The 12809-nt window shown below is 43.3% G+C and overlaps 1 protein-coding gene across 1 annotated transcript; it reads right to left on the minus strand.

The window, feature by feature from the left end:
- Window positions 1-731: 731 nt before the first annotated feature.
- Sco1 (synthesis of cytochrome C oxidase 1) lies at window positions 732-12797 on the minus strand. Its single transcript, XM_048448275.3, has 6 exons — window positions 12567-12797; window positions 11380-11470; window positions 8917-9114; window positions 8147-8239; window positions 6614-6729; window positions 732-1524 (listed from the first exon to the last, which is right to left on the minus strand). Exons 1-6 carry the CDS (start codon window positions 12795-12797, stop codon window positions 1393-1395), a joined length of 861 nt encoding a protein of 286 aa, XP_048304232.1. The 3' UTR covers window positions 732-1392.
- Between the last annotated feature and the right edge of the window lie 12 nt (window positions 12798-12809).

Here is a 12809-nt window from a genome sequence, read left to right on the forward strand (position 1 = left end):
GTGACTGATTTCAGGATGTGGACACATGAATTGCAAATGACATGATTTGGCCTGTAATAGATACAGACAGGGTGTTCTTTCACAGTGATGTAAGTACTCACATTAGGCTTAATGTATGTATCGAGACGTTGAAAAGCAGGATATAAGCCCGCATCATGTGCATATAAAAGCTGACTGGTGTATGGAAAGAATGCTTTCCAACAAGGCTTATTTGTAGCATTTTTGGAAAGGCTCAAGTTGAAAATGTGCTAGCCAAACCCAGGTATTAGGGCAGTTTAATTCAGAAACAAAGTCAAAATGTATCATTACTCAACTAGCATGGTCTTTCTTCTTTTCTTTTTCTGGAGACAAAGTTTCACTGGGTATCCCGGCTGGCCTCAAACTCATAGAGAACCACCTGCCTCTGCCTCCGCCCTGAGCGCTGGGACTAAAGGTGTTTGCCACCATGCCCAGGCCAACAGCATTTTCTGGAACAGTTGCTGACAACCCTTGGTTATGCTTACCGTTTCTCCATGAGGCACCTGATCCAGGTGTGGACTCGTATCATTAGCCTGTCAGTTGTCTGTCCCCAGGAAACCTAGGTGTCTGTATGTCACCCAGACAAGAGGTGAGTTCCAAGTCTGGGAGCCTGCATTTAACAAGCACTGACCTACCCACCCATTTCAGCCTGCAGCCTCTGCCCTGATCATGGGTGCACTAGGCACCCACTCTCCACAGAAGCCAAGTGACACTTTTCCAAGTTGCTAAACTGATTACATCTTTATTTTATATGCTGTATAATCTGGTATATGAAAAAAGAAACTAGACTAGTCATAATTAATATCCTCATTTCCATTTGGTCTATCACTGAAGAACAGCCAAATCATTTAGTTTTAAAAAAAATAACAAAAGCAAGAATTGAGCCAACAGTTATGTCCACACAGAAGGTTTCCTCCTTCAGTTGTCCAAGCAGCAGTTGTTGAGGGAATGAAATGCAAACCTGACAGTTACATTCCTCTCCAGGGAAGACTGAACTCTCCACTCAAGTACAAAGATGACTGGAAAGTCTATCTGGACTATCAACCATCGAGCACACAAGCTGAAAAACCAAGAGCACTGTGGAAATGACACGCTGCTGTAGAATCTGGCCCCACAATTTGTCCGAGAAGGTCCCAGACGCTGTTGGGGTATCAGTGCTGCTGCAAGGGCCATTGCTACGGTCCTGGGAGGCCTGTTCTGCTTACCCTGGCCCTTTGGACTTACGGGAGCTACGGGGCAGACTTCAGTTGGTGAGCCCAAGGGTAACATCTTAAGCAGAACGATGATCTCAGGATATGAAGGTCATGTTATAAAGGCTCCTCTGGGAGACAAAGTCTTCACAAGGCAGTCCTGTGTCTGGTGACACCACTCTAGCTACCTCTTCTTGTGTGACCTCATGTGTGCAGCAATTGAACCAGCTATTTCTGCTGCCCTCTTGTTTTGGCCAAAGTAATCGAGAAACTCTCCATCTGGTCCTACCAAGTACATTATTATTGTATGATCAACCTGTAAAGAGGAGGGGAAGAGACATATTACTGAAGAGAACGAGGCTGCAGGGTAAGAGACATTAACATCGGTGTTTAACTAACCACTGTAGCATCTGCTCAGAGAAGCACTGTCTACCGAATGGGCCTGTGCTGACTGCAGCACACTCACAGCCAGGGACTACCTGAAACCTCACATTCCAGAAATAAGCAATGGCCGCTGCTGTGGGTCAGCTCAGGAATTTTTTGGTACAATTTTTCATATACTCACCCGAACATTCTCTGAGAGAAGAATTCACCTTCTATCAGCCTTCATAAATACCCTACACAGTAAAACAGTGATGCTGTTTTGAAACACCTTCCACTTCTGAGGGTATCTCATCTAACCCCTTCTCCATTCATTCACGGGAGCCAGAGCAGGGCTCAGAGCTACTCTGAGTAGTTCAGAACACTGTCTGGGTGTCCAACCTCATGTTTAAGAACTGGCTCTCATTACTGCCTAATCTCTGCTTGCCATGGTTTATGAGAAGCCAGAAAACCAACCACTAGCTGAAGTATGCAATTTGCAAATCCTAATAATGATTTAGTCAAGATATTAGTGATTCAAACAAAAACTGGAAGATGTTTTTCTCCCCTGGGAAATCTGCATTTGCTATTCTGAGCACTGCAGCTGAAGCAGACGGCTTGGAAACCCCGCTGGCCACAAATGCTGCTCTAGGAGCCTCTTCGATCCATCATCAATTCTCCTGACTATGCTCTTAAAATGCCGCAGTTCCAATTCAAGTTGAGACTGGTCATTGCTTTTTACTATTCATTTCCACAATACTTTAAGAGTAGATATGGCATCCTAAGTCCTTGGAATTTGTTGCAGGCTTGTTCAGCAAGACGGGAAAAGATAGGAATGCCGTCACACATACCAAATGGAAACTCCCCAGAATATACCCCAACCCACATTATCTGGCCATGAGGCTATTACCTTTTTATACACACACATTCATAAGGAGACAGCAAATGGAAAGAGCACTCGCCTGCCATCAGGAAAGAATGCCACCAAGAGCTGAGACAGCTGGCGACTTCATGTGGAGAATTTACAGTAGGAGCCAGGCAAGGCCCGGAATTTCTCCTCACATTTGACAGAGGATTCAGTACTAAAACTCTGGCTGCCCCCTCAAGCCTTTCTCTGAAGCTTACAATCCTCTTCCCTTCACTGTTTCCTTTTTTAGAGAATTAATTTTTGAAAATTTCATAAATACACACACACATATATATACATACTCCACATACACTTACTTTACTTTTTCTCTATGAACTTTTCTCCTTAAAGAACAGAATTCAGTATGTTGGACTTCTTTTAGCAGTGTGTAGTACAGAAATACAAACCCAGCAATTTCATATCCTTACTTCCTCAGTATGTGTGTGGTGCTTATGTACATGTGAGGTGAGTATGTGCACCCACACAGACGCGGAGGCCAGGGGACCATGTTGGGCAGCCTCCTTTGTCACTCTCAGTCCCATTCCCTTGGATGGCTCTCACTAAACCTGTAGCATTGAGCCACTACAAACTTCCTGTTACCGCCCCAACAGTGCTGGAGTTTCAGGAGGGCATGACCATGCCTGGTTTTTAATGTGGCTTCTAGGGCTGTGATCTCATCCCGTGCTTACACAACAGGCACTGTTATCCCCTGAGTTACCGCCCCACCCCTGGCTGTTTATATAGGAATCTCTATAAAGTAGCACAGGCTGGAGAGGGGAAGTTACAGACACTACTAGCACCTGTCCAGTTTCAAAGTCCACACCCTTTTATCACTATGTTGCCACTATTTCCAATTCAACTGCAGGGGTGGCAAGTCATATCTCTTAATATACATTTTTATCGCCTAAAGAGTAGTGCATGCACACCAGTCTTCCACTCCGGACTCCCCATGCCCTCTGGTCTTCCAGCAGGAAACCACTGTCACTAGTCACTGCTGTATTCACAGAGAAATTCTCTCCCTTTGCTATGTCCGTACCCAGCACCATCTACCACCGCCACACAACTGACACTTCATGACAGCCTCCTGTCAGGCAACACAGAAACCTCTGTTCTACATCAGGACAGATAAAGTAACTCTTCAAAAATAGTTGACTCGGGTTTCAGTCCTTGGTCTTTCCCAACAATGCTGTAAGAATCACCTGTGAGCTAATTTCCAAGGAGCACCCATGTCAGTGAAAGCAGCTATTATACCCTCCGCACTGCCCTGAAGAGGGCCTACCAGATGCACCCTATCAACAGTGCACGGAAACACCTGTTGTTTGGAACTCACTCGTGTTATTTGCCCAACTCTAACAATAGGTGTTCAAACTTCCCAATCACAGCCAAACTAACAGGATTTAAAAAAGATGTACCACTAAACAATCCCACTTTTTTCTTATGAATTTGTCTTAGCTTAAATTTAAAAAGTCATTTGTACTCATCCTGAACTATTTCTAACATTTATATACAATAATGTGGCATTATGTCTACAATAATTACATATATAGTATTGTGCAAATTTGGCTTTGTGGTGAATCCTATTTGGCATGCTCAATTTATATCCACTGTCGACAGATTCTACTTCTCTCTCCACTGTCGGAGATCATGAAAATATCATCCTGTTACACCAAGGATAATCTTTAAGCACTGCCCCCACTGGTCCTTAAACCCTAACATATTTCCATCTATCCACAGCCTCAAGACATGGAGTCACACTAAAGAAAAACTCTAAGAATCTTGGAAGTGTCTCCAGCTCCCCCTGTTGGCTGATTTAGGAAATAAATGCACAGCAATAAAGTTCCTGAGCTCTGTCAGGCCAGCAGGCCTGTATCTATGATACAGCCTAGAAGGTCAAGGAAGTCTCCATAAAATCTATGTATGTGTACTTTATCCTTTAAGACAAAAATAACAACTATATTTCAGATTATCTGAATCACAAGTACAAATTTCAAGGCCTAACATGTGCTTGGTTTGTGATGAACTCACTGGCTCCAGGCGGCGCACTGCTGCAGACCCACAGATAACAAGGAATGATAATTTTTACTATATAAAGGGCACCTGATGGAGGTAGACTATGTAATCAAGGGGGAAAAAAAAATCAGAAAATTGTGAAGGGGTAGTTGACAGCATCATGAAACCACACAGGCTAGCTGCCTAACCCCATTCCTGCAGTTAAGGTTTCAGTAAAATACTTGCCATTTAAATGGAATGTTTCACTTGCTTTTATTTTTGAGACAGGGTCTCACTTATGTAGCCCTATTTGGCCTGAAACTTGCTATGTAGATCAGACTGACCTCAAACTCACCAGGTGTAGTTGAACGCAAATGCTACAAATAAAACCAGCCATTGTGTTTACTTGAAGTTTTTTAACTTCAGGTCTATAATAGAATTTAACAAAATTTGTTTATGGCTGGAAGATTAGCCCCTCTCAGGTGAATCAAACCAGCCACTCTAACTGTGTGAAAGGGAAAGTCTGACAAGTCCTTCACCCCTGTGGGGCTTCCTTCTTTGACACTTGCACACCTTTCCACTTCTCACACTGCAGGGACAGCAGACAAAGCCGCTGGAGAGCCTGACTATGCTTCCTGCAAACGCAGGGTTTCAGGAAAAACTCACTTTTTTCTTGTCCTTTTCCCCCACGAATCCCAAGTTTCCTCAACGCTATAAGGCCTCAGGCTTGGAAAATATGGTGCCATGTAGGGCTTAACTGAGGCATTGTGGTCAAAAGTCTGTTTTATTTTGGCCATAGGCTATATGGGTACACAAGATGCTACAGGCTCAAAAGGGCTAGAGAGGGCTGAAGGGATGGCTGCGTGTGCCAGCACTTACTGTGAAAGCAAGAAGAGCGAGAATCGCCTGCACCCAGGTCAAAGTCAATTATGCCACAGACGTCTGTATGTGCAGTACAGGGGAGCAGAGACTGACAGATTCTGGAAGCTTGTTTATCAGTATCATAGTCAGCATGTACACACACACACACATTCAAGCACACGCATGGGAAAAAAGGCACAGACTATAGTGGAGACACTATGCATATTGCTGTAGGGACAGCCTCGGGATACTGGTAAATCAGTGACTCAGGGTCAGCCTCCCTATCAGTTTTACACATAAAATGAAATTTATAATTAATCACTTTACTCAACTAACATTACAGAAAACCCAGAGTAAGACAAGTGGGAAAAAAAAATCAGTAACAATACTATAGTACCATGTCAACCCTGAATGTGCTGAGAAACAAGAACCTAATAGATAAGAAAAGTCAGTCCTTTGCACACCATGAAACAACCAACCGGAAATGGGCTCAGTCACTCAAGACTTCCCAGACAACACTGATTAACAAGGAAACATGTCCTTAATTAAAGAACCACAAAGGTAAACTGGGCAGATGTCCTGTCTCTCATTATTGAACCCCAAGCTGAACTGAACTGTCGCAGACATTAAAACTTGTAGATAGTCTGTTATTTGAAGACTCTATTTTTCCTCTTGCTTTTCAACGAAATAAAAGACTCCCTGAAGATTACACTGCTTCTAAAAAGGAGCTCTTGTCTTCCGCTCCATCAAGGACCCAGGGAGGACCAACGCAGATGCCAATGAACTTAAACTGAAGAGCAATGATGCCGGTGATGCTCTTCTGAATCCAACATGGTGCCCGAGTATTTGCTTTTATAATTGTATGTAACTAGGGAAGTCGGACAAACTATGGAATGAATATTAATTAAGCAATAAACACCCACCTTTCAAAAACGTGTGCTACTAGATTTTCAAATAACTTACGGTAGCCTCATCTTCATTTTTAAAAGTGATTTTTGTTTTATGTATTTGAGTGTTTGCCTACATGTGTTTATGCGTAATCATGTGTGTGCCTAGTGCCTGTGGAGTCCAGACATTGGATCCCTTGGAACTGGATTTATAATTAACTACGAGCCACAATGTGGGTACTGGGAACTGAAGCAGGTTCTTTGGAAGTGCTCTTAATCACTGAGCCATCTCTTCAGTCCTTCAGGTTTTCCTTTATCTCAGAAGCCAGTCAGCGTGTAGAGTGTGTGAGAACCTGGGACCTGAGGCCAGGCGAGGAGCTGAAAGCTGACCATTTACTTACTATGTAGTCCTCATCTTCATCCTTAGGGCCAGGGCTGTAATAGACCCTGTATGCTCTGGCCACTCCATCAATCTCTTCTTTTGTGCCAGTCAAACCAACCAATTTGGGAGAAAATTCTAGATATAAAAATAAGAAAGACAGTGAGAATGAAAGACAAGAAATATAACCATCTTTATTTAAAATAAAACCAAAATAACAGGAAAATATACATAAATAAAAACCCTAATGAATAAAGACACTGTAAAGCAGCTTTGGTACCACTTTGCTCCTCAGTCACCAAACATTTCTGCATGATTTAAAGATAAACAGCCCCAGAGAAGAAATGAAAATTCTCCCATGATAGATATTGGATCTTCAGTGACTACAATAAAGATCTAGAGGAAACATATTCTAGTTACTTAGATTATGTTTTAAATTAATTTAGTTACAAACACATGTAAGTGAGGATTCCTTAAGGACTTCAGGCTTTTCACTGCATCAGATGGAAAGATACTTAGTTCAAGAGGCTGGGAAGATGGCTCAGTGGGTGTGAGAAGCTTATCTAACGGTCTGATTTTGGTCCCCAAGAGAGTGGCACTATTAGGTGTGGCTTTGTGGAGCAGTATGATCTTACTGGAGAAAGTATGTCACTATGGAGGTGGGCTTTGAGGTCTCACATATGTTCATGATACCACCCAGTGTCTCCTGCTGCCTGTGACCCTCAGCTTCTGTTGCAGCACCCCGCCTGTCTGCATGTTGTCCTGTTACATCACGATGACAATGGACAGTATCTCTGAAAATGTAAGTCACCCAATGAAATGTTTTCCTTTATAAAAGTTGCCGTGGTCATGGTGTCTTCACAGCAATAGAAGACAGCTGGGGAGGGCTCAATTTGAAATAGGATGTCTCCATCAAACCCACTCCCCCCAAGGCTCAGAATCCACATGGAAGAGGTGGAAAGACTGTAGGAGGCAGAAGGGATGGAGGACCCCAAGGAAACGATGTCTTCCAAAGACAACAGGCCTGATGCACATATGAACTCAGAGACCATGACAGCATGCACAAGTCCTGCACATGCTCAAACTGGACAAAACATGAGCTGAGAAAGGAAAGTGGACACAAGTTCTACCCCCAGCCAAGCAGCTACCTGCAACTGATGATGGCTGGGAAAAGGAAACTCAGGTTTCTCCACTGAGGTGTTAATGGGAATATCAACCACACCAGGATAGGCCCCATGATCAGGAGTAGTTGGTGTCCAACACAAAATGGACTCCATATTCTTTTTGTGAGCTTTTGTCTCATTGTATGAGCACTTTTTGTCTTCCTGTTTTTTTGCCTGTTGGATGGGTGGGAAAACCTGCGAGTAGTTGAGTGGGGAACATGATCAAAACAAACTGTATGAAAACCCTTTTTTGGGTTTTTTTTTTGGAGAATTTTGAAACAGGGTATCCCTATGTATCATTGCAAAATGGTTGCTAACACCACCTGTCTATTTAGATGGTTTGCTACTGCAAACTGTTAAATAAGTTTATGTAAATGATCAGCAAAACACACCTTTCACATAAGCTGAGATGGCTTCTTTTGTGTCCCTTTCTGGGTCAATGGTGATGAAAAGTGGAGTTAAATTCGGCAGGGATGGAATACTGTCTGAAAGAAAGTTTCAATTAGTCCAATAGTCACCATAAGGGAAAAGACACAGAGAGAGAGAGAGACACAGGAACACTAGAGACAGCGGTGCAGCAGCAAACTGTCCGGGGAGCACGGGACAGATCAGACTATCTGCAGTGGAGGAGGAGGAGTTTCTGTCTGTGATGGAGCCAGTCAGCCGTTCCACCAAACACCCCTACTGATACATAATGGCTGCTACCCCAGATTACGTCTTGTAGCCATCTCACTTCCTCATGCAATCCAATCCCTGCAGTTTTTCCTACCGTAGCTCAGGGACGAGGTTATCAATAAAGACAGAATACACCAAAACAATTTAAAGAGGTATGCTTCCTTCTAATTGCTTTTAATTGACAAAAATAAAACATAACCTGCCACTCCAGATTTCCCAATCTAATAACTATCAATGTCACTGGGGAAGCACAATGAGAATGCTTCAATAAAAGGAGACAGAGGCACAATGACATTTTTAAGTGACCTAACACTTGGCACCCAAACAAGTCTCCTTAGGTAGAGAGTAGGGTCCTGGAATCCCAGCATCTAGCTGAACATGGAAACTTTGTGTTCTTACGGACCAAATAGTTACAAACCCTGTCTGACACACTACTGGAGGTGAGAAACAGTACCATTCAATAGTGCAGTTAGCACTGCGTTCTTACCTATTTCATCTACAACTTGAATCATTTTTTCTAGTTCTTCTGGACAGATATCAGGGCAATGAGTGAAGCCAAAATAAATCAATACCCACTGGCCCAGGTAGTCCTTGTCAGTCTTGGGCTCGCCATCATGAGTTGTGAGGGAAAATGGTCCCCCTAGTAAAGGCTTTCCAATGCTGCGATGTCGCTGCTTCTCCAGCTCTTAAAGAGATAACACCAAACAAGTCACTGTAACCAGAGTCACTGAAACATCTGACAAAGAGTTAGCATAATACTAGTAACAGTATGTGGGAAGAGTGGGAGGTAGAAAATAAATATATCAGCTTTCAAGACACTAACAAAAATATTGTCAGAAAAAAAAGGCATAAAATAAGAAAATTAAATGCTGTAACACACGACAAGCACTGGAATGAGTGGTAAAAGGTGTTCTCCTAGAACAACTCAGCACTAAACTGTCCAGTGTGGGGGTGAGGGCGCCTGGAGGCTGGGTGTGCTAGAGGCAGCTTCAACGAAAAGGCAATGTTGATAGGACTTTAGTTTTATATAGAAAATTAAATAAACAAAGCAAATAAACAGGAATAAGTCTTACTAATGTAAAACTGGAACAATGGGTGGGAAAAAAACTGGAATGATCTCTGTAGTATCCATATCCATATACGGTTTCCATATACAGGGATTCTCCAACAAAAAGGAAAAAGTTATCTTTGTTGCTGAGAAATGCCGAAATAAGCTGAAACAAATAAAATTCAAGGAGAACTGGTGGCAGAAGGAAAACTCAATGATGACTGAAAACAGGATCCTGTGTGAACAGCAAGCTCTTGTTTCTGGTTTCATTTCTGATACTGTGATAAAATAGTCTGTCAAAAACAAACCCAGGGCCGGGAGGTGGTGGTGCCCACCTTTAATCCCAACACTCGAGAGGCAGAGGGTCTCTGTGAGTTGGAGGCCAGCCTGGTCTTTAAGAGTGAGTGCCAGAACAGTCAGGGCTACACAGTGAGACCCTGACTCAAAAACAAAAATACCACACAAAGCAAAAGAAACTCAGACGAAAAAGGGTTTATCTAACAATTCCTGGTAACAGCCTATGTGTGGGGAAGTCCCAGTGAGAGGTGTGTGCACCTACTAGTCATATCACACCCACAGTCTAGAGGAGAGAGACAGAAACTATGAATGCATAGTATTTAGCTAGCTTTCTCTATTCTTACAAAGTGCAGGGCCCCAAACCAGGAAATGGGGCTGCTTGTCACTTTCAGGCTGGGTTTTCCCAAAGTCAATTAGGGCAGTCATGAAAATTCCCAAGGTCATGTATGTTCACAGGCCAACTGCTAAAATTCTAATGCCTGTGCATTCTCACCCTTGTATTCTAACATTTCTCTTTATTAACAGCATCAAGAAACTATAAATAACTCATTTAAACAATATTTACCCCAATTTTTTAACCAAATCTTAAAGTCTTAGAATATCCACTAAAATATAAAGTTTGTTTTCTTTTAACCCTGCCAACATTCCGAGACGGCATTTCCTAGTAGTTCCTGGTTTTCCCTCCACCACAGGCAGCCCGTCCCTGTCCACTGCTGCTGTCCTAACTGGTCTGCAGTACCTTCTCCATGCCTGACCTCTAGGAAGTCTTCTCAGAGCCCAATGTCAAAGGCCCTCATACACCCTGCCCTGCCCTCCAGCCTGGAAGAACATCACCCAGTGAAAGCCTTGGTTTCTGTGTCTGTCTCTTTGTCAACTGCATTCCAACCGCTGGGCATCTTAGTCATCTTTGTACCCATCCTTGGGACTTCCAACTGACCACATCCAACCTATTTACAGTTGTCTTTTCAAACGATTAAGCAGCGCCATTTTGGATTCCATCTTGAAAAGTTAAAGACAAAGATGGAAAATATGCAAAACCTAATTAAATGCTGCAGTCCGGTTAATTATATCAATTTTAATTTCTTAGTTGTCCATGACCATATAAGACGTCAACAATGGGAGAGGGGTTGGATGAAAGGTATATGGAGGCTTTTCTTTGCCATCTTCACAACCCTTCTTAATTAGTAAATCTAAAATTATTTTTAGATAAAAAAATTAAAAACAGCTCAGCATATAAAAGTGCTTGATATAAAAACCTGACTACTTAGGCTTAATCCCAGGAACCCACCATGAAGTAAAGAAGACACTAGCCAGGCAGTGGTGGCACACATCTTTAATCCCGGCACTCAGGAGGCAGAGACAGGCAGATTTCTGTTTGAGTTTGAGGTCAGTCTAGTCTACAGAACTAGTTCCAGGACAGCTAGGGCTGTTACACAGAGAAACCTTGTCTCAGAAAAGAAAAAAAGAATACACTAGAACCAACTCCCAAAAGTTGTCTTCTGGCTTCCGCCATGCTTGCACCTGAACGCACATACACACAGGTATAAATCAACAAAATAAAAAGTTCAAAAACAAAAAATGTGGTTCAAAAGAATAACTACTTACGTTCTATCTTTTCTTTCTTGAAGTACTTCATTCCAGCCAATAAAGATCCTCCAATGGCAAAAGTCAACGCTAAAGACTTCCAAGAAACGGGCTACTGGGGCAGAGAGTTCAACCAAATAAACAAGTAAGATGCAAATCTTTAACCATGCTTTACCTATTACAAAGTTTTCAGAGCACGCACACACATACAAACCATTATCACACACGTTGAATGTTTTAGGCTACTTTGGGATACATCCTGAAAGTTTCTGTGAATACAATTATATCTACTATAAAAGCACTCATTTCCAGGGCAAAGTTAGTTACCCAAGCTAATTTAAAAACAAAGTAAGGGTTGAAGATGGAGCTCAATTAATTGGTAAAGTGCTTGCTTGGCAAGTACCAAACCCCTGGGTTCCATGCCAGGCACTACATAAAACCGGGTGTGGTGATACACACCTGTAATCTATCTTAGCACGCTGGGAGGGGAAGGCAGGAGGATCAAGCACAAAGGCATTCTTGGCGAAATATCAAGTTCTACGCCAACCTGAGATATGAGAGACCTGGTCTCAAAAACTGCGCAAAGCCAGCAACTGATTACTGGCATATACTGCCACTGTACTCTTTAAAATCTAAAATGTTTGCTACCTGTGCCTGAGATTTGCCCTGCTCCCCAAGTTCACATTTCTTACTAACACGAGCAAGGCAGAGGCTCTGAATTTGAGACACAACTAGAACGAGAGGAAGATAAGGAAGGAACAGGAGAGGAAGGGAGGAAAAAGGAAGAGGAGGAATACACAAACGCAACAGAGGTCCACATTTTTGCTTCAATTTCAACTTACATACTGAAGCACTGAAGGGGGATTCAATTCAGTGAGATTATAGAAGTGCTCTGACTTTTGAATCATGATAAAGTCGAGATCCTTAAAACCTAGAATTGATTTTTTTTTTTCTGGAGCAAAAGCCCGGGTTGTATCGGCGCGGAGGGCGAGTAGGTTTCTTAAGTTATGTCGAGGCAGGGACTACGGGCTGAATAGCAACCAGTTCTGCCAAATCTAGAACTACTGGCGGACCAGGAAGTAAAAAAAAGTGACTCCATGACCCTTTTAGGGCACGCCAGGGAGTTCCTGAGGTTGTGACCTAGCCGGATGCGGAGATACCGTGCTGCAGAGAGCGGCGAGTCCGGAAGGCTCCATGTAAACACTCACCCCGGGCTTCATGCGGCGCGACCCGGCTTGGCCGCCCTTGGGGTCTGGCCCTTTGGCCCCCGGCGGTGGCGGCGCGGCGCTGAAAGCCCGGATCCCCAGGCAGCAGCGCGCCTCTCCCGGCCACGAACTCCCGGCCGGACCCCAAAGCCCATGGCCGTGAGAGAACAGACGCCAGAGCTGGCGACACTGCGGCCGCATCACCGTACAGCAAGCCTTCACCAACGCAGCCATGAGTTTAGGAGA

Source organism: Myodes glareolus, chromosome 9 (assembly GCF_982192425.1).
Source record: "Myodes glareolus chromosome 9, mMyoGla1.1, whole genome shotgun sequence".
Lineage (NCBI taxonomy): Eukaryota > Metazoa > Chordata > Mammalia > Rodentia > Cricetidae > Myodes > Myodes glareolus.

Coding starts and splice junctions, on each gene's coding strand:
- Sco1 (XM_048448275.3), bottom strand. CDS start 12,797: ATGGCTGCGTTGGTGAAGGCTTGCTGTACGGTGATGCGGCCGCAGTGT. Junction 8,240..8,916: donor TCAAGTTGTAGATGAAATAG/GTAAGAACGCAG, acceptor ACTTTCTTTCAG/ACAGTATTCCATCCCTGCCG. Junction 6,730..8,146: donor CATCTCAGCTTATGTGAAAG/GTGTGTTTTGCT, acceptor TTTTATATCTAG/AATTTTCTCCCAAATTGGTT.